Raw genomic sequence first — 23,510 nt, forward strand, 5'->3', positions numbered from 1 at the left:
AAGCAATTGGTGCTGCACTTTTTGCTCTTAGAAACCGTGACTTGGTTGACATATGTTCTGTAAAAGGGTTTGAACCACAACAGGGCCCCCAGTGCTAATGAGGACCTGACAACACTATCATTAGAGCACTTTAATTTCCAAGCAGTACATAGCTGCATTTTCATCTCAATTTATGCAAAGCCACATATGTTTTGCCAGGAAAACAGAACTGCAGGTTGGGAAGGAGGAAAATCCTAAAACAAAAGTTCATGCTATCTGAAAATAGAAAAATCCTGCAAAGACTAAACTGTAACAAAAAGGAAGAGTATTGCAGTCAAGCTGTCTTGTTTTCTCAAATCTTACTTTTATTTTGCAGTTTTGGGAGACCCCACAGCTTTGTATGTCATTTTGCATAGGTAAAAATGAAGACTGTATTAAAAAAAAAAAGCAAAACAGTTCTTACTTTACTGACTTTGCTTTTACATCAGACATCTGGTCTAAATGCCTTTGACAAGTGATATTAGGACACTTCCTGCACTACAATATTCAGCTAGCATTAGATTTTATTTGCAGCTGCTCTGATAAGCTGACATTCTGATTAAACTGCCATTTGTCAAGGCCAGTTTCAGAGTTTAGTACCAACTGTACGCACATCAGTGAGGGAGTCCCTGTGAGCAGGAGCAGTCGTGGTGCAGGAGCAGCCCCAGGACAGTGTGTATGAACTCAGACATTTATTTACACAGCCCAGGGCTCAAATCACCTGTACCACAGCCACAGCCACCATCCCACTGAGCAGGCTAACACTCGGCAGGCTGCTCCTTCAAATCAGAGCATCTGGATCTGGTTAACTCTGAAAAAAGAAAACACACAAAATAGGGGAGAAACAGATCTTCCTTGACAACTTTTATCCCTTTATTGCAGTTTCTTTTTCTGACACGTGGTAAGGCTAGACAAGGAAAGCCCTGCTGTTGGACCATTCCCTCCTTCCACCTCATCATTCCAATTCCTCTCCCCCAGGTCGGCTCTGGTAGGGAATTTTAGATCTGAATTCCGCAGAGCCAAAACGAAGGAAGTTTTATTCTGCTTGCCAAGCAAACTGACAGTTGCTCCTGCTATTTTGGGGAGCCATCCTATAATTGTGCCCACCTGTTGTAGCAATGCTATTTTTGAAGTCACACCCAAGCGCACACACGGCTGCACAGCCAAACTTCCAGGGGTGACACTGCCCCCTCACCCCTGCCTGCAGGGGTGCAGAAATGCTGCTGTGGGAATCACACAGGAAAAGGATTTCTGTAACTCGGTTCTGCATATTAACTCTGAAGGGATGCAGCAATTCTGCCCTCCCTTACACCCCAGAAGCTGCCTCCCATTTGCCTTTTTCTCGCCCCTTCTCCCTCTGGCACTGCTGGCATTACCCTCCGCCAGGCCCGGTCCTGTGGGAGCCTGCAGAGCTGTGTTGCCTTACGGAGCCTCACTGAGAGCAAAAAGCAGAGGAGATCAAAGACAAATATGAAAATGAACAGGGTAAAGTCCCAGGCAGAGAGTCCACACCAGGAGCAAAAGCAGCATGACACACCTAGTGCTGTGCTCAGGGCAGGGGACCTGGCCTGCTCCTGTGGCAAAAGGCAGCTGCACATCCAGGCAAAATGTTTCTGGCCAGCAACACGCTGCTGAAGCAGGCACACGCTCTGAATTCATGGTTATAATTGAAAGGAACAGCACAGTTCTCAGGCAGAATTGAAAATTCAGCTCTCATGACACTGTATTTGTCTGTGGCACCAAAACATGACCACTGCTTGCCCCAGTTTGGCTGAACATGGGCACCACCAGCTTCCCAAAGCCCCTCGATACAGAGCAGGCAGCTCTCTGAAAAGAGAAGCTTAACACAGGAAAACATGCAGCCTTTTCAGCTATGTTTGATTGGTAATTGCTAAAAAATGGGGGACAGCCATTTACTGAAACACTGCACCTTCAACCACCTCCACACAGTAAACTTGAAAACAAAGTTAATTTATCTTTTGCCTCCTTTGTAATACATTATAAAGTCAGACCCCAGCAGGATGATGGGCAGGGACACTCGGCAGAGGCAAACACAATTCCACATCAGAATGGAGCAGAGCTAGTGTTCACTAGCACTTTAAGAAAATTAAATATTCAGTTTCTTCATCTTCCTTCCCCTTTAGCTAAGGCAAAAGAACTGAACCTCCTCCCCTAAAGCCACATTAGAGGTGTGACTTACTGTTATTATTTTTAATAGTAGTGTCAATTTAAGCACCTCTTCATCCTCCCTGTTCCATATTCCATTCTTTTTGTTTTGCTGTTAGAGCAAACAGGATCCAGGCCTTTTTTTCCCCTTAAATTCTGGATGATAGCTTTCATCTGGTCCTGCTGACATAACTGAGGACAGAGGCAAGCAGCAGAGGCTGTATCTCCACAGAAATCAAAGGAATAAAAGGGAAGGAAATGTCTCCAGAGGGACTTTACACATTCTCCAGCAAAACCTGAGAGGTCATTTGTGCCATTTTCAGAGGGATGAGAAACCTCGTGTCAGGTTTTTCCTCACAGCCTCTGCGTATGCAGTACATTTAATTATTTAGCAAGTCTTGATCATACTTAAGGATAATCCCAACAGGTATCTCTAAACCAAAAAAATAAAACTGAGGAGAAGAAGCAGATTCAGCCAAGCAAGCACACCAGTTCAGCTAAGAGTGCCAATTTTTAAGAGGCATCAAATTCAAACCTTGCCCTCCTTAATTAAAAGCCTTGCTTTGCCAAGGGAGAAATCTGACAGCCATTAACTACCCAGCTCCAGAAATGATTCTGCACACAACAGACCCAGGGAACAGCAGCAGTGAGCTACTTCAACCCATCTCCAGGAGGTATTTGCTCCTGGCACTCAAAGTGCAAGGCTGCACTCCCACCCCAGCAAGTGGGAAAAGTGATAAAGTGAAATAATAATTTGAAAATACTACTGCTACTAATACTGGCAGTATTATTACTGCTGTGTGTCAGAATGGTTTTCAAGCACAGACAATGCAAATAAATCCTTTATGCTAGCCTGCCATGTTTCATACAAGATCACACATCTGCACAGTTGAGTAAAAAACAAAATAACCGAGGGACAGTGGGTACCAACATTCCCAGGTGACAGCAGGCCCAGCAGCCGGAGGCACACGCTAACACTGCCTCTGTGCAGTGACAGAACATTTACACACGTGAAGCGTTCGCCCCACGAAAGGGAGCACTGCTAATTAATGCCTCCATCCAGATAAGCTGCAGAGGAAGAATCTGACATGTGCAAACAGCCACTTTTGCTTATTTAAGCCGATGAGTCACACAATGAATTGCCACACTTTGCATTGTTCAGATAAGGTGTAAAGGTACAAACAAGGAAGAACCTACCAGGACTTTCCACCCGCTTGTAGTGGTAGGGATTGATGCAAACCTCCTTCTGCTTGGAGCCGAAGGGGAACTCGCAGCACTCGAGGGGTTTCAGTTCGTGGTGGCTCTGCAGGTCGGGCCAGCGCCACACCCGGCAGTAGATGACGTGCGGGAGCCCCTTGCGGTGCGACACCTGCAGGCGCCCGTCCAGCGAGCGCGGGATGGTCACGCAGCTGCTGGGCTGCCCCGGACAGCTCAGCGCCTTCTCCAGCTCCTCCATCGCGCCCTTCTTCTTCTTCAGTTTCTTCACTAAGGCGTCAACAGCTTTCTCTGCCCATTTCTCTTCTTCGTCGCCTTGCTTCCACCCCAACAGCCTCTTCACCGCTGGGCTGGTGAAGGAGAATAAACTTGTCACATTCATGGTGGCCCTGCTGTGGTGGCACCGCAGAACCAAGCAGGGAGGACTGCCCTGTTCTTCCACCACCACCAGGGCACAGCAGATTGCCTCAAAAGCAGCCCAGATCAAACAGTTCTGGTCCTTTCTCCTTTTCAATCCTCCAGTCCCAGGAAGGCAGCGCTGACATCCCCTCTGGATTGTCACAACCTTCTCATTATTCTAAATCCTTCTGGTTGACAGCCTAAAGGAGAGTAAAAAAAAAAGGCATTTTACCTTTCAAGTTAACAGACAGCAGTTAAAAATATCCCCCACCACAACCCAGAAGAGTGGTGTGATCAAAAAACAACCAACAACAAATGCTGACAATCTCCAGGGCTGGACCCAAGGCACAGCTGATGAAAACTGAAGCAGCAGGACCTGCTGCTGAACCCAGTACAGCCCTGTATTAGAAATGGAGTTCACATTAAGTCTAGCCTAAAACAGTCCCTCAACTTTTCACTCTTAAGTGTGAGGGGTGCTACAATCTGCCTGTCAGCTGTTGAAGCCTTAACCTTAACCAGCAAAACAGCCTAAGGAAACAGTGCAGGATCACTAGGGTTTTTTTAGTATTATTTATTTCAGATAGCGGCTGGAAGCAATATTCCTCAACAGCAATGTGCTGCCCAGCTCTCTCCAAACTGCCAGGCATGAAGTTCAAAAATCACTGCACTAGACCTGAGCATAACTCAATCTGAAAAAAAATACAGTTCAGTTTAACCTCTTACTTACTTTGAGGAACAAGGAAAAAAAAAAAAAGGATAAAAAAGTGAAACTAGAAAGCTCTTAGCCCTGACTCAGATGAGAAAGAAAACTGCATCTGTCCACCCCAGCCCAGAGCCCTCAGAGCTCCAAGCAGCCTGAGGGGAAGTTATCAGGAACTTCACCAGTTCTCCACTGCCCCTGCAATGTCTGCCTGATATTCTCAAGGACTCATGAAGGAGTGGGAAGGACGAGGAAGTCCAGATAAGAGGATTTCAGACAGCACAGCAGTCCTCAGGCTGGGAGACAAGGAACGGGTCAGGAGGGGGAGGAACGCCACACTGGAAGGAGCCCCAGCTGTGAGCAGCAGCTTTTATCCCTGTCCAGGCTGGGAGCAGGCAAAAGGCTCTGGCAAGGGAAGCACACGAGAGCCAGGGAGGGGAAAACGAGACAAAGAGCACCACACCACTGATTTTCAAACAGACAGACAGACAGGAAACATATCCTGGACTGGACACCAACAGGTTGCAGAGGAAGGGGGAAGGGGAAAAGGATATGAATGTTTTTGCTGCCATCAGAACAACACAAAAAACACCCAACCAACAAGCAATCTATACACACAGAGAATAGAAGGTGTCAGCACACCCACGGCAGACAGGATTTCACAGCTGTACCAAGGAAAGATTGCAGACCTTAAAATCACAAATGCTATGGCACATTTACTCTCTTGACTGTCACACACTGCAATGGTTTCATAGTGTACCACTATATTTGAAGAACTCTAAGCTGAAAACCATCGACTTTCTTCAAATTAACTTGTCATCAGAACAGTTACCTAATTGCAGAGGTTCAGTTTTATTAGGCTGAATGAACAAACTACATTTATGTGAATAATGATTATGGACTAAGACACAGGGCACATCTACCTACACTTCAAACTGGTACATACATTGCTTTTATGCTAAGAACTGTATTTGAAACAATAATTAATACAAGGGAATATTTGCATGAGCCTGTGGCAAATTTAAGAATTTGTTTTGTTACCTGGGCCTGTGCTATATTATTAAATGAACTGAAACTCCATTACTGTCACTGACTGTACTCCAGGTATACTTTATCTTTACATGCACTGTAAAGTGCTCTATTAAAATGCTGTGCTAATTTAAGAACTGAATTACCAGAACCCCAGTGCATGTGCTTTAAACATGTTTGTAACTGAGTTATTCTCAATTCATATATAGTCTGTATCTCTATCAATATTCTAAGTATCTTTTTCTTCACTTTTCAAACAAAATATACAAGTTCCAAATATAAACGTTACAAGTTCCAGTAGTATATCAAATAAAGCTTTCTCCTTCACTTATATTTGAATTAAACAAAAAAGATTTAAAAGGCTTGAGCTGAAGCTGTAATAAAGGAGGAAGTACAAAGTCTACATTTCGACCAGAGCTTCATTCAACATTGATAATGTTTGTAGATTGGTTCTACCTAGGCTGACCCATTTTTCACCAAGCTGCTTGCTGTGAAAAAGGAAAAGTCCTGTCTGTTAGGACTGTGTGTTTATATCAGTGCTGAAAACACAGCCCTGACATGGGCTAGTGCAGTACCACAGCCCCAGCCAGGGACCCCTGCTGCAGTCCTGCCTCCAAACAAAGCCCAGCACAGCCCAGCCCTCAACAGCAGCAGGGTAAGGGAAGGGAACACCACTCACAGGCTGCTCTACACTAGCTTCTCTACACTCCAAAACCAATATTAAGCTAAAAAAACCCCAAAACAAACAAACAAAGAAGAAAAAAACCCAACAAAACCAAACAAATAAAACCCAGACCACAATGTGCGTGGAGATTTTTGTTTCCAAGAAGCAGAGAGCTTGTCTGCAGGGCTGAGCCCTTGCCAGTACATTCCATTTCCCTTTCTGCCACTCTTGGTTTCTGCACTGCATCATTTCCTGTATTGCTTCTGCACAAAGTGGTCTTATCAGCTGGAAGTGCAAAATAAAGATTAAACCACGAGTCAGCAGATGACACAGTCTGAGTCTTTCTTCCCCAAATCCATGTGCCCTTCTGGGAAAGTGGGAGTTACTATTTCCAGCAGCTAGGTGACCACCAGCCCTTGAAGGGTCTGTTTATTCACGAGGTAGGGATAAAACAGAGACCCAGGCTGAACAACAGGACACTCTCCAAAAGGCAGTCTGGCATCAGTTTAAAGGAAATTGAGTTGTTACCCACTTATCAGACACTCTGTACACATCCAAACTCAGGCACTTTTTATTATACATTCCATCTGCTGATGGATGTATGGGAACCTACAAACTTCTTTCAAATCCCAGTGTTGTTTTATTTGTCTTCCTTCGCTGCTCTTGTCTTTTTGTTATCCTTGGATTAGCACACAAACCTGTATGCAGCCTATAAAAAAATAAGTGAGCATTATATTTTTATATATATCTATTTGGCCAGCCTTGTATATAAACAAATGCATTTAGGCAAAAGGCCTAAGAGTGCAGTCCTATTTTTCTAACCCTCAAAAAAAAAGACAGTTACTCCATCAGCAACATGAAGCAGACAGTGAAATATTCAATGAGAGTGCTTTCAAATTCCCACAGGAGATCCCATAGGAAACTGTCCCACTTTGCATAAATGACTGTTTCTGACGGGTGGAGAAAGGGTTTGAACAATTAGATGATCCTCTCCCAGAGGGGTGGATGGGGGAGCAAAACAACTTCAAGTTTCAGGCAAACAAGAAGTGACTCTAACTCTTCTACTAATTTCATTATTTGTATTACAGGCTCAGTGATGCAGGCAAAAAGGATCCTATTAAATATTTTTAATATATGCTTAGCACAGTTAGACATAAAAATGGGCAGGAACCACAGTGAGAATAATTGTTAATACAGAAAACTGTCTAGTCTATGACTACATTTTAAAAACTCAATTTATCTTAGTCAACATACCTCTTCCCAGCATCCATTACTTAGTTACACTACAAAGAAACAACAAGCAAAGAGATTTTAATTAGCTTCTTTAAAAATATTTAGTCATTTACCCTCTCTGAGAGACACATATTTTCAGCAACTCATGTAATCACTACATTAGACCTTTAAAAAAAACCAAACCAAACAGATTTTGGCATAGAAGGCAGGGAGCTGTCTCTTTATTCTGCCAGGAACTATCTCCATGTACAGCTTCCATGTATTACTAAAAGGCATGAAGTCCAAGCAGCTGCCATGCTAGAATGTGTAACTACATATCGTGCACCAAATTCATCTAGCTCCCTATTCTTGGAGCAAGCAGCAAAAAGTTTCTGTTTCTTTCTTCAAGTAATGTGATTTGTGAAAGTCTGGAGTCTTCTGAGTTACCCTCCTGTCAGCCACGAATTCTTTCTTTACACCTTCTTATGGCAGAAGATCAGATCTTGCTCAGCTTAGAAAAATGCACTAAACCTGGTAGAAACCTCAGTCACATTACAACACCCGTGCAAAAAGAAAGCCCATTTCACATCAGAGTGCTGTAGAACTCATTAGAGAGCTTGCACAGAACCTGACTTGGCCTCCTTTGTAGGTTTGGACAACGACAAGAAGAAAAAACTCTTTTATGTTCTCCTGTCATGGTAGGAAGAATTCAAAAAACCACTGCAATATGCAATCCTATGTTCTGATATACAACTTATCATTCGAGGAGAGAGGAACACGCCAGTGTGTTGGGTGAGGAACACACCTAAGAGAGCAGGCAGGGCTTTTCCTGGCACTGCAGAACTCCCTTCCTTACCCAGACCCAGCCAGGGCCAGCAGGGTGGGCATCTGCAGCCAGTGCTGTGAGGTAACCTCTGCTACAGCCCAAAGTACCCAGTCTGTCACACCTTCTCTTGGGCTAATTGGCTGTTCTTGCCTTTGAACACACCGCTGCATTTTCCTCTTTCCTGCATTCAGATGCACGTGGGACTGCACAGAGTCACAGAACACCAGCTCTCCCCTCACCGCCTGCTGGTCTCCTTGCCGTGCTTATTTTATATATATTGTACATTGCCAAGACTCCAGGAAAAAACCAAGACCAAGTCTGCTGAGCTCCTTGGCCAGGAAGCTGGGTAAGCCTGGTGCACAGCAGGGCCAGTGCGAGCAGGACAGATCAAAACCTCCAGCCAGGTGTGCGCAAATCCCCGCTGGTGGCGGCGAGCAGCCGCGCTCAATCGGATGTGCTTTCAAAGATTATCTCTAAAACCGCAGCCCAGCACTCGAACCAAGGTCAGGAAGGAACTGTAACCTGATGATTTAGTCAAAACTCTGGCACAGATGGGACTGCAAAATAGGAACGTCACTAAAACAGCCTATAAGATGAATAAAAGGCTGTGAATCACAGAGTAGTGTTCATAAGCTGTTTCTTTTCCTAAATGCTATGTAGGAGGAGACTCTTCATTCTTTACTCTCTCCAAGCTAAAGGCCTCTTAAAGAAATCCTCAAACTATGACAAGACATTCAAAAGAAAAACACATCCAAAGAAACAGTTGTCCATTATGAATTACCAGCCACCACAGTGGGTATTTCACTGCGCAGCTCTGGGGCAGGTGTATCATTTTCATTTGGGCTGTCCTTAAACTCCACACGCTGTCCCACCAGGACACTGTGAGCACTCAGGAGTACAGGAGCAGCCAAGGATCCCAGCCAGTACTGTTAGATGACACAGATCCAGTCCTGAAAAATGCAGGAGAACCTTTAAGACCAGTCTGGAGCACTGGCCATGGCTTTGAGAACATCCACAAAGATGCCAGGACTGGCTTAGCAATCAAAGTTAGAAGTCCTTTTCTAAAAGGTGAAAAATCTGGGGAAACAGATTTTTTTTTCCCCCTCTTTCATCATAAAAGTCCTGCATAACTCCCTTTTTCCACACAGACCATTCCCTTTCCTGACTTTTTGAACTGTCTTTAGAAAACAGGTGTTGTTTACAACAATAACAAACACACATCTGTGTGGGTGTGTTAACACACACAAAGGCAGGATAACTGAAACCTCTTCCTATATTTAGATCTGTCTGGTCAGCTCTAATTGCATAATTTAATCAAAACCCTCTCCAAGGGAAACACATCCATATTCATCACAGGCATCAAAGGAAACATCTTTACAAACTATATCCTTTTACAAACCAACACATGGTCCCACATCACTTGTCCAATTGTTGAATTCCTCCTTTGGGAAGGGCACGGAATTTTATTTCTTTTTATCAGCTGAAAAAAGCATTTCCCTCCAGTTCACCAGCACAGGGCGGGAGGAACTTCCTTCACAGGTGAGGTGGGGAAAATTTACTGACATGTCACATTCAGGGGTTTTTTTAGGCAGTTAAAACATACATCTGCAGCATAAAGGAAAACTTTTAGAAAAGAAAGAAAGAAAAATGCCCATCACCACTCAGGCATCAAAATTTTTGAGTGAGGCTCATAAAATACAAGATGTGTTTTGTCTTCAGAGAACAGCAAAGTCCAGTGCAGATGTATGAATTTAAGGAGGGGTTTGTCAGCCCAGGCAGAGCAGTGCTCCAGCAGGGTGTATTGCAGGGAGGGAACCCCACCAAATGCACTGAGTTACACTCAGTGAGACAAGGCACTGCTCCCACAAATGATTCATTCCAGCAAGAGCATGCACCAGTGCAGTTACATCAGCTGCATTAAACCACTTCTGAGGACTGTGACCCAGACCCCATTTATCAGGGATTAAGTAAAGATGTTAAATTACAGCTCAAGATCCCCAGCTTTAAAGTAGAATCCTTCACCAAATCAAAAAACTGAGAGGAAAAATTATTCACTAATAAAAGAGTTATTGGGTCAAGCTTCAGCAAAACAGAACAAACTGATGAAAAATTAAACCAAAAAAGTAATGCCTGGTAAATTAAAGAAATCTTTCCACAAATTAGTCCTCCACCAACCATTCATACACCTAAAATATGAATAGTCAGTTTGCCAATGGTAAAGACATTTCAGTGCATTTCACGAGAGGCATGCTTTCCTTGTTTTAAAGGATTCTTCCAGCTTTCCTCATTTTTGCCTTATCTGTAAAACCTAAAGAGCTATTTTTCTGCCTTTAAACAACTTTTAAAACGCTGTACCTTCTTCATGTCTTTAAATTGTCCATGTTGAATTTCATCAAGTGCCCTGCAATCACAACTACCACTCTGGACAGAGAAAGTGTTTAAAGATGACACAGCTTTCCAGGCCAAGTTTATACAACTCAGACACAAACACAGTATTTGCCAGACTTCCATTGTCCCATGAAACGTTATTTAATTACAGCATGCCTCGAGTGGCCTTCTGAGAACGGGGACTGGACTTCAGATGACACAAGAGCAGCGTGCTCCAGGTGCTCAGGACAGGGAGGAGCAGCTGCACAACCCCATCTCAGCAGATCTCCCTGGCAGTTCTTTGGTATCTATCAAGCCATCCTAAATCACGGAGCCTTTATAAATGGAAGATCACAGTGTTTATAGGTGGCCCCTCAGCTTCCACACAAGACAAACTCTTTAAAGTTTACAGTTTCCAGGCAAGTACAAATTAGGGATCCTCTTGAGACCAAGTCAAGGACACTTTGGGTTAATGCTTAAAATACACCCACAAACACTTATAAAGGGCTGATCACTTATAAAGGGCTGATCACAGCCTTTACCTGCAGGTGAGGTACAGCTCTGAGCGTGCCTACACTAAAAACAGACCCAGAAGTCATGGACACACCTTCCCCCTTCCAAAAGGGCAAAACAAGGGTGCAGACATACACGAGGAGTCAGAGAGAGCCAAAAAACTGTGGGATGAGGCAAAAGCAGCTGTCCCAGCCCTGTGCCAGAACATCTGCAGAATCTCACATCAGACTGTTTTCTCATATTCCTGAGATCAAGGCTTTGGAGTGTTCTGTACAAAGGCTTCAACCCACAGATAGGAACTGATAGTTAATGCAGCAGTTGGGAACAGAATAGCTTGAAAGGAAGTGGGAGCTTTCCTCCTACATGGCTTACTGGGAACACGGGGCTTTTACAACAGGAGAAAAGGGCTGTAATCTGTCTGTCTGATTCCCTGGTTATCTGCAAGCTTTTCATGACTTTTGGAAGGGGAACCAAACCACATAAAGAATCACTCAGTACCCTTATCTGCAAGTTTTTCTTCTTAACAGAGCCTGTATGACTCTGCACATGGCAATAAGACAACCTACTAATCACTCCACCGTAATTTCTTGAGACCAGTTTGAAGTTTCAAAAGTCAGGTTTTGCAAAATTGCAAATCTCTTACAGCCAAGACACAGCATTTTCCAAACAGCCCGTGCTCTGCAAGGTCAGCAGCAGGCTAGCTTGGAACAGCCATATGCTTCCAAATTTTCCACTGCTGCCTGCTACTGAACAAACAGTCCCAGCTGGTTTGGTGCAGAACCCAGGAAAGCTCCAAACAGTGCACTGGCTCACAGCACAGATCAGCTTCAGGTGTCCTAGCTGTCCTCACTGGCAGTGATTTCTGGTAACACCAACCTGCTTTTACAGAAGGGGTTTTAGTGGATTTAGTATTTGCCTTTTCTCTGATTTTTTGATAATGCTGCTAACTGTACCCAGTTTGCCAATTGTTTCAAGTTATTTCATCCTCTAAAGAGGCAAATAAAGTTTCTATTACCAAGAAGTTAAACTTGGACATTCTTTTGCTCCTCAGGAAAAACACTTGTCCTGTCTCACACAGGACATGCACTTGATGTGTTCTGCTCACGCAGTTGTATTACACTAGAACAACATCTCTAAGCCAGCTTGCAGTTTCTACCAGCAAACAACCCTTGGGCAGGGAAGCCTGTTTAAGTGCAGCTCTCCGTGCGTCCTCCCTCGCCCCCCATAAAAGACACTGCACCATTAATCACTGTCCTTCTGCTGCCAATAGAGCTGCACTGGGGCTCAGGGCTGACGTAACTGTTGGCAGTGCAGTCTCTCCCTGCTAATCACCAACATAAGTATCTGGGATAAAACCCCTGTAAATGAGACCTTTCCTTGGCAGGAATTGAGGGAATTTCTCATCTGGGAGCGCTGCAGCCTCGCCTGTGCCTGGCCACCTCCAGCAGCTGCCTTGGCACAACTACAGCATCACACCAAGGGCTGCTGCACGGGGTAGGAACCGAGCTCTGTGTGCTGTGCACAGGCACACATGCAAGAAAGCTGCAAGAAAGCTTCCGCCCTCTCTCTTACACACACTACCTTGTTTATCTTGACAGAATTTTGGGACCCGTCTCTCCCCTGCCACAGAGAATGTGTCCAGTTACAAGCTCTGTGTTTTCCCCTCAACACATCATTTGAATCCAAGTCCTTACTAGTGAGATGCATGGAAGAAAACAAGGGTGCTTGATGAATTCCTCCCACATCAATATTCAAATGAAACCCAACAGATACAAAGGTGAAATACACAGGCAGAATGAAGTCAAATATGCAGCTCATTAACAGCATCTGACCAAACAGCAGATGTTTCCTCCTCCTATCACCCTTAGGAACACATTTATGGGGAAGCCACAATTTGTTGCAACATGATTCTTCAGTTATTTACTTCACCTTTAACCAAAACTGATTTAAAGCTTTTAAGCATTTAAATGGCATTTAAGTATTTATATATAAATAGTTATTACATACACAGACCTTGATAAATTTACAGGCTCTTCTCAACTATATATAGGTGTAGCCTACCTTTATCTGATCCAAACAATTTAGCTTTCAACAGCAGTGACTATTATTTTAGGTATTCATATGTGCACACACATATAGCATACCTATCCCCTTGAAGGATCCTACATACACACCACTGTAAGAATACATCAAGGGCCTCATGCCCTGGTTTCAATATGCTACACCAGACAGAATGCTGATATTATTTTCAATGCCTTAAAACACCTGGAATCAGAAGTCTGGAATTATTTATAAGAAAAATCTCTCAGTAATTTAATCTTTCGTGTAAACACAGAATAATGAGATACCAGTGCTGAGCAATGGGAAAGAAAAGCAAGTAAAGGTATTATCAGCTATGGTTCCAAGCACTGAAGGAAGCAAGGTCCATCAGTCAAAACTGGAGGGCAGATGAGAGTCTCAGACCCATGCTGGGGAGAGACACGAGGAGACAGCAAAACCTCTCATTATTCTGTCTATAATCACTTCAGCACTGCAAAAAGTTTTAATGGGGTATCTTATTTTCAACTTACCCAATACTGGATTGATAGTCCACAGATCACTTTGATGTGGATTAGCATTTTAGCAGTTTTAATGACAAAAACATGCAAGTGATATACTTCTGAATACCATTAAATGCTATAATTCAGATTGTCTACACCGGCTTAGACAGTCTCATCTGCTGCCATGTTGGGAAGAGTGTTCCCTTTATGAGTACAGAAATATGAAATAACGCTTCAGAAATCACTGGTGAACCACATAAATGATTTGCTTACATGCCAACTCGACATAATAGTTGGGTTTGGATGATACTGCTTTGAACAGTGCCTAAATATAATGACTTCTATAAAGGCATGTTTAAAAATAATTTGTTTTCCTCCTCATACTCTAGACTTTGCCTGTGCATGCTGGAGAAAGGGTGGGGGAAGAACCAAATGGGAGAGACTGGTGACATGTGTCCTAATGTCACTCTCCCGAGTGGATACCACATCTTGGAATAAGAGTGACACAGTCCAGAGCAATTACAGAGCTCCACTAGAACAACCAAACCATGCAAGTGTCCACAACTGCTCTACTGCTCAGCATCCCTGCAATGGCAAGTCTAGAGACAGGAAGAAAAAAGCTTCAAGCTCTGGTTTAAACTCAGCTTGGACACAGTGTCCAAGACAGCGCTCAGCAGAAGGGTACAACTGAGCAAAGCAATCCGTGCTTGCAGAAAACCCTCTGGAATGTGATGATGGCTCAGCCCTGGCACCACGGCCCCACAGCCCTTCCACCAGAGCACTGCCACAGTCCCTGGCACATCCTTCCTCCTCTCCCAAAACAAAGAAATAACACAAATGGACCCAGCTCCACAGCTCAAGAGGCCAGTGTCTCATGTGTACCATACCTGACCTCACAGGTGTCATTAGGAGTGGAGTGCTTGCCCTTTGTTCCTATAAACTCAGAGGAGCTTCCAGTGCCAACACACGCAGGCATCAGATGGATGCAGGGAGAGGCTCCTGTGTGATCTGGGCTCACTCTAGAAAACATTGATTCCTTGGAATCAGCCCATTTTGTGAAATGTTTGCCCTCTCTATCCCGTCAAAAAACACAGGCATCCCCCACTCAGATACACAGCAACCCGAAAAGCTTCTGTAATGCAAATTCCCATTTGTCTGAGGGGAGGATAGGGATCTTTGTGGCAGCCATTGCCAGCCCAGGGTGTCCTCAGCCCTGAACCCATCCCCTGTGAAGCCCTCCACAAAAGCCCCATGGAACATTTTCTCTGGTTATTTCAAACCTTGAAGAATAGTGGTATTCTAATGGCAACAGTTGTACCCCAGACTGCGGGGATACAACTCTAAAACTTAAAAAATATCAATTTAAAATAACTTCCTTCCCATCTCAAGCAGAACCCTCCATTCTAATATAAAAATTCTCTATGGTGTTCTACAGCTTGAGCAAAATAGCCTGAGAATTGGAAGATGCCTGTGCAGATGAGCCTGTAAGTCACCAGCATTTCAAACCCTGCTGGCCAGCTGGGGGTTTATATTTTAAACTGGAATTTCCACCCAGTACATTTCAAAGGAAAACTTCTAGGAACTACATATCATCTTTTAATTATTAAGACTGGTATGCAGTCAGTTTTTTGCTATACACAGAAGAGCGAGCAGTGGAAGAACATTACTCTGTTGTTACTACAGGGGAAAACAGTGAAGTTTTTGTGGGCAGAACAGATCTTTCCCCACTCTGAAAGCAAAACTAAGTGAGTTTGTAATGAAAACCTAAACCATAAATTAAAAAAATAACCAGAAACGAAACCAACAAAACCCTCACACATCGGTAGGCTCACTTCATTTAACCATAAAGCAATTTGTGCAATCTGACTTTCATTTTCACAGATTTTATGGCTCTCTCTCCAGTACAGTTTCTTCGTCTCACTGACACAACAGAAGACAGCTCCACATCCACATTTTAAAAGCCACTGCACACCAAAGTGAGCTTTAATTCCTTTATCTGCCACTCAAAAAGCACCTCAGATAAAGCACATTCTGCTGAGGTGCAACTGGACCTGGTGACTAATAAATCTCTCATTACTAGTGACCATTTATCTTGTCTGATTCACTTCCATGCCTCAAAATTATTTTTTTACTTATATTTATGACTAAAAATAAGGTACATTTCTTTCTGGGCTGGGAGAACCTCAGGAGATTAAAAATTCACACCAATTCAGGTATGAGGAGTTGGTTCAAACACTAAAAAATACGAAACTCTCAAATCCCCAAGCAGCACACTGACTAACAGAAAGCAGAAGAAAAAGTTCTTTTTGCAGGATTTTTCCCAAAACACATCATAGTGATTTTACCAGCAGAAACAAGAAGACCTAAGATGCAGAGTATTTAGCAAACATTTTATTACCTGTGGCATGCTGTTTTCTAGGGATGTTAGAGGAAAACACAAACAGCCACAGTTGTCTTCAGTAACAAAAGTGACCTATGCAAACTCATATTCAAAATTACAGTCTCAGTTCTAGAAGAAGCTTGGCCATGCAGTTCAAGAAATGACTAAAATGCTCTGCCTTATACAAGAACTCATACCTGCAGGAATGTTTCAGCAGGCAGTTACAAACTTCAGTTGGATAGAAATACTAGGGGGGAAAAAAGCCAAACAATTGGCTTGTCTGCCTGTTTGTTCCGTTGATATCTGACAGCACAGTGTGCAGGTAAAGCTCAGCTGATCCTCGAGAAAGGATGTATAAACTTCAGAGATTCACTCTGAATTTATGCAATCTGAATTCCCCACACAACATCCCCAAGCTGCACAGGCCTTCCTCTATTGCAGCTCCTAAGGACTGCAAGGAGGAGGTGGAGAGTCAACCTAAACTGGTTCAGCTTTCACTCTTCACAGGGCCACAAACTTTAATTTCAACCACTCTTTGCATAACTTAAATAATACACACAGTGCTGTCTTTATTTGATTCTTAAACCAGCCGTATCTGAAGCACAATGGGACGTGTCACAGACACTTGCTTCACTGCCCTCATAATATGGTTTAATTATGATGACTGAACTAACAGGCTCACATCATAGACTTTTACAGGTTGACCCTGTGTCATCCTGATGTATCATTTTGCACCAGTTCAGTGCTGTAAATCAATTTAAGATCTCCAGCAGGTTGAAAAGGCTGGTAATGATGCTTTCTCTGCAGTCTCTGGGGACTCCACATTATACACAACTTACATTATTTATAAAGCTGAGATGATGCCTCCATTAGGCCTGTTAGACTACTCAAATGATATTTTACACACACAGCTTGGGCTGCACAGAGCAGAACACTGGCAATATGCAATATCCAGTGCATTCATGCTTTAATTTAAAAAAGAAAAACAGAACAGTCATAGCCCCTTCATTTTTAAAAATTGAATCTTTATAGCAAGCAAAGAAAATCATAGCTTAATCTGAATAATTTCTTAGTACTCAGAAAAACAAGTAGCACTTTTATTAACCTTTGTATTGTTTTTCTTCACATTCAACCCTTTACTTCTGTTTTCAAACTACAGAGGAAAAGCAAACACCAAACTCATCAGTTTTCAAATATTTGATTTGATGGTTAATATTTATACCGAAACAGAGGATCTCCATCTGTTTACTCTGTCACTTCTCCCAAGTGTATCAGATCATCACATCTTCAAGGGTACACAAAAAAGCAAGTTGAACAGAGTAGGAAAAAATGTATTTGATTACATACCCAATGGTAATGGGGTCAAAACAGATGCAAGGACAAATCCCTACCCTTAGGGTAACCTGATCATGCCTTGAACTGATCATTTCTCATAGCTGTGGAAGCCTTCTGGATCACCCAAACCAAAGGAAATTTCTCTCCAGCATCTACTTACAGTCTGAAGTAAACTGCAAGACTTCATCCCTAGGACCGCAGCAAGAACTCCAAAAAGGGCCAGATCCCTCTCATTTTCATACTGACGCTCTTCCAGTCACACCAGAGAAGTGAGCACTCAAAACCTGCACTAAAATCCAATGAGGATCTTGAAAAAGCTTCATAGAGCTGCTCTCTGCTTCAGCGGGGAAATTAAGTATTAATCAGCTGCAACCAAAAAACTCACGTCTCATAATTCAGCCAAGTCATTACTCACAAGTAAAAGAAAAATATAAGCCAAACTTAGGTTCCCTCACATGATTTGCTCCTATTGTTTGACATGACAAGGTGCATGCAGTCAGCCACATGAAGAATTACAGACACACACCTGCAAAGAAAAGTGCTCTCCGCGGGCAGGGGAAGCTACAGTTTTTAATTTTTACTCCTAAGTGCTGCTTAAAAACACATATAACTATTGGAAGAAAAAATACGAAACAAGTTTTTCTGACTTCCCCTCTGTGTGCAAAAGAGATTCCAGCTATGAGTTATGACAGCTCTTTCCTAAGAAGCATGTTAGTTTTAAGGTGCAGGATCTTTGAGCACTGACATCCATTAAACACTGACATGTTTCAGGCAACGATCTTTTCCATTTGCCTGTATCTGAAACACACATCTACTTCTACTCCTCCCCATCTGGCTCGAACAATACTGGTTTTATTAACCTCTGTTTAAAACACTTCCCCAAATAAAACTGTAGACATGCAGTGAGCATCATTTTATCCTAAAGTACACCAAAATAACGATTAATTTTCAGAGTAAGCTGTTGTTATCCAGATACTGTAAAAGCCAACTGTAAGGTCGGAGCACGTACCTTCTTCAGCTTGATCTACTAACAAAAGAGCAATCACAGCAACCCTGCCTCGGTCAGAACTCCCTCTGACTTCAGTTTATATTTAAAAAAAAAAAAAAGCTCAGTATTTGGCCCAGATCCTTTCAAACGCATGACTGAATATTTCCACGCCAGTAAATTTTAATAAGCTTTAAAGATCTATATTCAGGATAAGATTATTTGGCTGTACGAGTATATGAAGCAACTGTACTGAGGAGGGGGAAAATCTCAAGCATCCAAACCCTCTAACAGGGAAAAGAAAAAAAAAAGTGAACTTTCCTTGACCTCTAAGCACAGATTTGTCATTAAGGAAGAAAGAGGAGGGGGGAACAGGAGGGGAAGGGGCTGCGGAAAGAAAGGAAGGGGGAAAAGGAAGAAAGAAGATAAATGAGAGGGAGCGGGACGCGGCCGGGCCGAGGCGGGAGGCGAAGGGCTGTTCCCGCACACACAAAGGCGGCCCCTGCCCGGCCCCGGCGCTCCGCCGGACCCGCGGGCCGCGCCGGGCCCGGGAGGAGCCGCAGGACGGCGGCTTCCCGGCGGGGAAGGGCTGAGCCGCCCGCCGGGCCCGCCCGGACCTACCCTGCAGCGCGGAGCCGGGAGCGGTCCCCGCCGGGCCGCAGGGACGCCATCATGCCGGGGAGGAGAGCGGGAGCGCTGCCCGGGCCGCTCCCGCCGCGCCCGGGGACAGCCCAGGCAGCGCCCGGGGACAGCCCAGGCAGCGCCCGGGGACAGCCCAGGCAGCGCCCGGGGACCGCCGCGGAGGAGGAGAGCCGGGAGGAGGGGGAGGATGCGCGGGCACAGCGCCCGGCCCGGCGACACTGAGCGCGGAGAGGCGCGGGGGGACGCGAAGTTGTTACCGGCTGGCGGGCGGTGACGGGCGGGCGGCGGGCAGCTCCTCCGCGCCGGGACCGGGAGCGGGAGCGGGATGGATGTGCCGGGCTGGCGTCAGGCGGCCGGAGCCGCCCCGCGCCGCTCACCGGCACACTCGCACACACACTCACACACACACACACACCACCGGCCCGGCCAGGGATCCTCCCCAAATTCCCGCCCCCGCCGCCGCTCCGCCGGGTCCCGCTGGGAGCGCTGCGCCCGCCGCCGGAGAGCGGCCCCGGCACGGCACGGCCCGGCCCGGCCCGGCACAACACGGCACGGCACGGCACGGCCCGGCCCGGCACGGCCGCTGTGTGCCCTGACCCGCAGCCCGACCCCCGCCCCGGTGAGAGCCCCCTCCCGCACCCTCACGGGGGCTTAAACGGCGTGTCTGCCCCGGCTCCGGCAGCGGGGCTTAGGGGACAGCGGCGGATGCTGTCAGACCTGGAGCTAGAGCCAATTGCTGATCGAACAGGATTATGTCCTGCCGCTTGCCACAGGTGATTCAGCCTTGACTTGGTCTAGTCTTAATACTGAAGTAATTGCTGTAATAGCTCCCAATGACAGAGCACTCTGTATCCCCAGGTGTTTCACACCTGGACATCCTCCTGCCCATGGGTATTGCTGCACTCCCTCCTCATCCATGCCAATAAACACATTACAGTGTGTGAGGCTTCTTGTGCAGTCAGAGCCGCAGCAATGAAGCCTCACGCCACTGTCCTTCGGAAATGAACTTGAACTCCATTTGGATCTGAAGTGTCAGCTCCAAAGTGGAGCTGGCTGAAAGTTTGGAGCGCACAAGTGAACGGTGAGCCTCTCCTGCCTGCTGTGTTTACAGGGATCTTTGTAGCAGTCAGATAAGTGTTGTGCAAGCAAGATCGAACTGAAACTGATTCTTTGACAAATACTCTGGCTTTTACCCAGTCATCGTTCCTGGAAGGAGATGTGAAGCAACAAGTGCAAGATGTTTCTACGTGGCAAAATATTCTGATAACACCTATAGGGGCATAATTATATCCCTATACTTAGGCTAGTAAATTTTCATCTGTATAGGCAGGGTCTGACTTTAACCTCATTATAAAATCCAGCAGCACTGAGGCCCAAAGGACTTAAGGCCCTGAGAGTTTTAGCAGATGAACAGTGGTCCTGCCCACCCATTGTGAGTCTGAGGACACACAACTGCAATGGCTTGCCCAAGGTCACAGAAGGAGCACGACAGCAGCAGTAAAACATGCCCAGGCTTATGCCTGTGAGGGTATCAGGGCTTCTTTCTAGCTTCATGATCTAGAATTAATCCATTTCTTTGCCACATAAATACCACATAAATTGCAAACAGGTGAACTGGACTATATTGTTAGGTATTATGCTACAATAATGGTAGAGGAACTCCCACACGGGATGATGCCATAATATTGATGGGGAAAGCCTGGAATAAAATTACTCTTTTATTACTTAAATTTTGAACCTTAAATGATTCAAGATGAGTGATCTTCGATAATCATCTTTACTGTGTATTTTATGCTTGCTCTGTACACAACTGCAGCTAGCAAGTGCTGTGAACTTTTTCTGTGCAATCACAGACTCAGTGTAGCACTGGACTGCAGATACAACTGGTAAGGTTTATCTCAAGACAAACGGAAAGGTCTTTAAATTCTGTCAGTGTAATGAAGACATTTACAAGCAAGGTACAGCAGAAACGTGAAGCTGCTCCTGGTTTTTGTGCTGTGGTAGTGCTTCACCTGGGTCCAGGTGTCCTGGATCCAGAGCAGTGCATGCAGCAGTGGTGTCTGCCCCACACGCTTGGCAGTCTCAGTGATCCAGCCTCACACAGAGAAAGAGATGGAGAAGGCCCCACGTGTGCCTGAGCTCTGCTCTGCTGACTTGGCAGGCACAATCTCCATCCACTGGATCCTGATTGCTCAAGTATCAATTCATGATTCACACTAAACAGATATGACAAGGAGATAATTAGAGAAGCACTGCAGTTTGTCAGGTGTCTTGTTAAAACCACGTTTTTACTGCTTTTGTTGTTGTTAGGGTTGGCTGGTAGGTTGGCTTTGGCATGAGAGAATTAAATTATTTTCTGCTTACACTGAGGCTTGGGGAGGATCACATTAATATGCTGCTTTCCCTAAAAAGGGCTATAAAGCAGCCTAAGAGAGGCTTTTGCTGATGTTTAATAACCAGAGTGGCTGTCCTGGAGAGGGCTGGGGAGAGCTGGCTTCAGACAGGGCAGTGGTGTGAGCAGGCCAGGGGGCAATGCAGAAACAGGGTGCCCTGGGCAGATCTGCCTGGCTGGGCTGTTCTGGCACAGAACAGAACTTCAGTCCTGCCTGCTGCTTTGGGACATGCACTCAGAGCTGACTGTCCACGGCCATTCCTCTGAGCAGCATCTGCAGTGTCTTACTGCAGCTCACTACTTCCAACTCCACTGGCTGCTTTGATACCCGGGATCATCAACCTCTTCCTGGCCCTTCTGAATAACAATAGAGACCTGAAAAAAGGAGATCAGAGGGGTGTGTGCACCTGGGTATCAACCTTGGTGCTCCCCCTTTGCACTGGGCTGAGTAACTTGGCTATCTCAAGAGGCAACAGAGAATGGGCTTTTTCTCTTTTTTGTCTGCAACTACATGATCATTCAGACTGGTGCAAGGAAAACAGGCCGTGAGGCTGGGGCAAGGAAGAAAGAGAAGAACCATCCCTTCTGTAAACAGCCTGGCCTTTCATCAGATTAGGTGCACAATCTGATGACACCATCAGTTGTAAGGCCTGTGAACCTGAATTTTAATGGAGTTGGGGCACTTAGGCAGATAAACTTCTAATATGATTCTCAAAGGAAACTTTAATCTCATAGACACTTCCTAACATCTCACCAAGCACCTGCCCGATCACCTTTAAAATCTGCCTTGGAAACCGATTATCAGAAGGCTGAGTGCCAAAAGACATCCATTATGCTGCATATTTTATACTATTGTAATATGGAACACGTTTTAAAGAAATACTAGTACTTCTAATACTGTGGCTACAACAGCTGTTAGCTTTCAATCTTCCTCTAAAATCCAAGTTTGTATGCAGGTTTTGATTTGGTATTCCTGGTTAACATCAGCCAGGCTTCATCTGGCTTAATCAAGAGGTTCCAGGGATGGAGATTGTCTTCTGGAGACAGTTTAACTCCAAAGTCATTAACTGTGCTTCACCTTCATGTACACTATGTTTCTACCAGAAATTAAGAGTTTCATGGGTAATTAAATAATTAAATTATATCAGACACATAGCTTATTATTTGCATTAAAATCACTGGAGTAATTTTCCTTTCGGCCATTACTCTGTTGTCCTAGCATGGGAAAATACAATGATATTTTCAGGCAGAAGAGGCAGTTCTCTCAAGAAGAATAATATCTTTCTAAGGATATTGATTTCACTGTTGCCTTCTTTCTTGGGCTGGCCCTCTACCCTTCATGGCTTGTCTGCTTCATCTTTGATTAGGAGAGGTATTAAGTCTCCCACCTCAGCATTATTAACATCAGATATGCAGACTGCTTAGCAGCTACAGATCTGTTTGGGAAAGGCAGAGGACAGCATGTGGGAGAAGGTAAGGAGCATTTTTAGGAGGTCATCATAACTGGGCAGCACTGCATGTGGTTTTCCAAGCCCATCTGGATACAAGGTCCTCTCTAGCCACAGTACCAGTACAGGAAAAAAGAAACTAAGCTGTGAAAGGCCTTGAAGGCAGCAATTGTGACGTGAGGTCTCGCTGTAGTCCTGCTTTGGGGTCCTGCTTTTCTCTTCTAGAATGACCCCTGCATGAGTCTGACTCCATAGAGTCAAATATCTACTTGGGACCTGCCTCAATGTTCTGACTCACTGTCAAAGGCAAAAGAACAAAGAATCCATTTCGCTCTCAGAAGTTCTTCCTAAACTGGCCCACCGTCATTAAGTGGGATTCATATAGAATAAATGTGGAAGTTGATGGTTTTACAAGGTTATTACATGTATTACTACTCTGTTATATTGAATAAGGCTTCTGCCATAAATCTATCTGCAGATACCAGGAAGGTCTTTGATCAGATTGAGTAGTCATTCATCTTTTCCACCGTTGGGATGATGGGAATCAGACCTAAATTCATTACTTTCTTAAGATTAATGTGCCCAGCTAAAGCTGCCAAGATCCTTATTAAAAGTTATGATTCGAAAAGATTTGGGCTGAAACAAATTATTGAGCAGGGTTCTCCCTTATCTCCTTTTA

At 44.7% G+C, this 23,510-nt stretch overlaps 2 protein-coding genes across 3 annotated transcripts in view; one reads left to right on the plus strand and one right to left on the minus strand.

The window, feature by feature from the left end:
* Positions 1 to 19,387, minus strand: part of SMAD1 (SMAD family member 1) — a 35,390-nt gene extending 16,003 nt beyond the window's left edge. Inside the window, exons 1-2 of one of the 2 annotated variants that reach the window (XM_063415370.1) lie at positions 19,249 to 19,387; positions 3,382 to 3,998 (exon numbers count right to left, since the gene is read on the minus strand). In XM_063415370.1, the coding sequence (XP_063271440.1) occupies positions 3,382 to 3,781 (400 nt within the window). In that variant the 5' untranslated portion in view covers positions 3,782 to 3,998; positions 19,249 to 19,387. Of the gene's footprint in view, positions 1 to 3,381; positions 3,999 to 18,970; positions 19,217 to 19,248 lie in introns of those variants that run through there. The other variant, XM_063415371.1, reaches the window with a different exon arrangement.
* On the plus strand, positions 18,779 to 21,146 carry LOC134560017 (basic proline-rich protein-like). The gene is made up of 3 exons (XM_063415473.1): positions 18,779 to 19,106; positions 19,215 to 19,764; positions 19,850 to 21,146. Exons 1-3 carry the CDS (start codon positions 18,779 to 18,781, stop codon positions 19,965 to 19,967), a joined length of 996 nt encoding a protein of 331 aa, XP_063271543.1. The 3' UTR covers positions 19,968 to 21,146.
* The last annotated feature ends 2,364 nt before the right edge of the window (positions 21,147 to 23,510 follow it).

Source organism: Prinia subflava, chromosome 18 (assembly GCF_021018805.1).
Source record: "Prinia subflava isolate CZ2003 ecotype Zambia chromosome 18, Cam_Psub_1.2, whole genome shotgun sequence".
NCBI classification, from domain to species: Eukaryota; Metazoa; Chordata; class Aves; order Passeriformes; family Cisticolidae; genus Prinia; species Prinia subflava.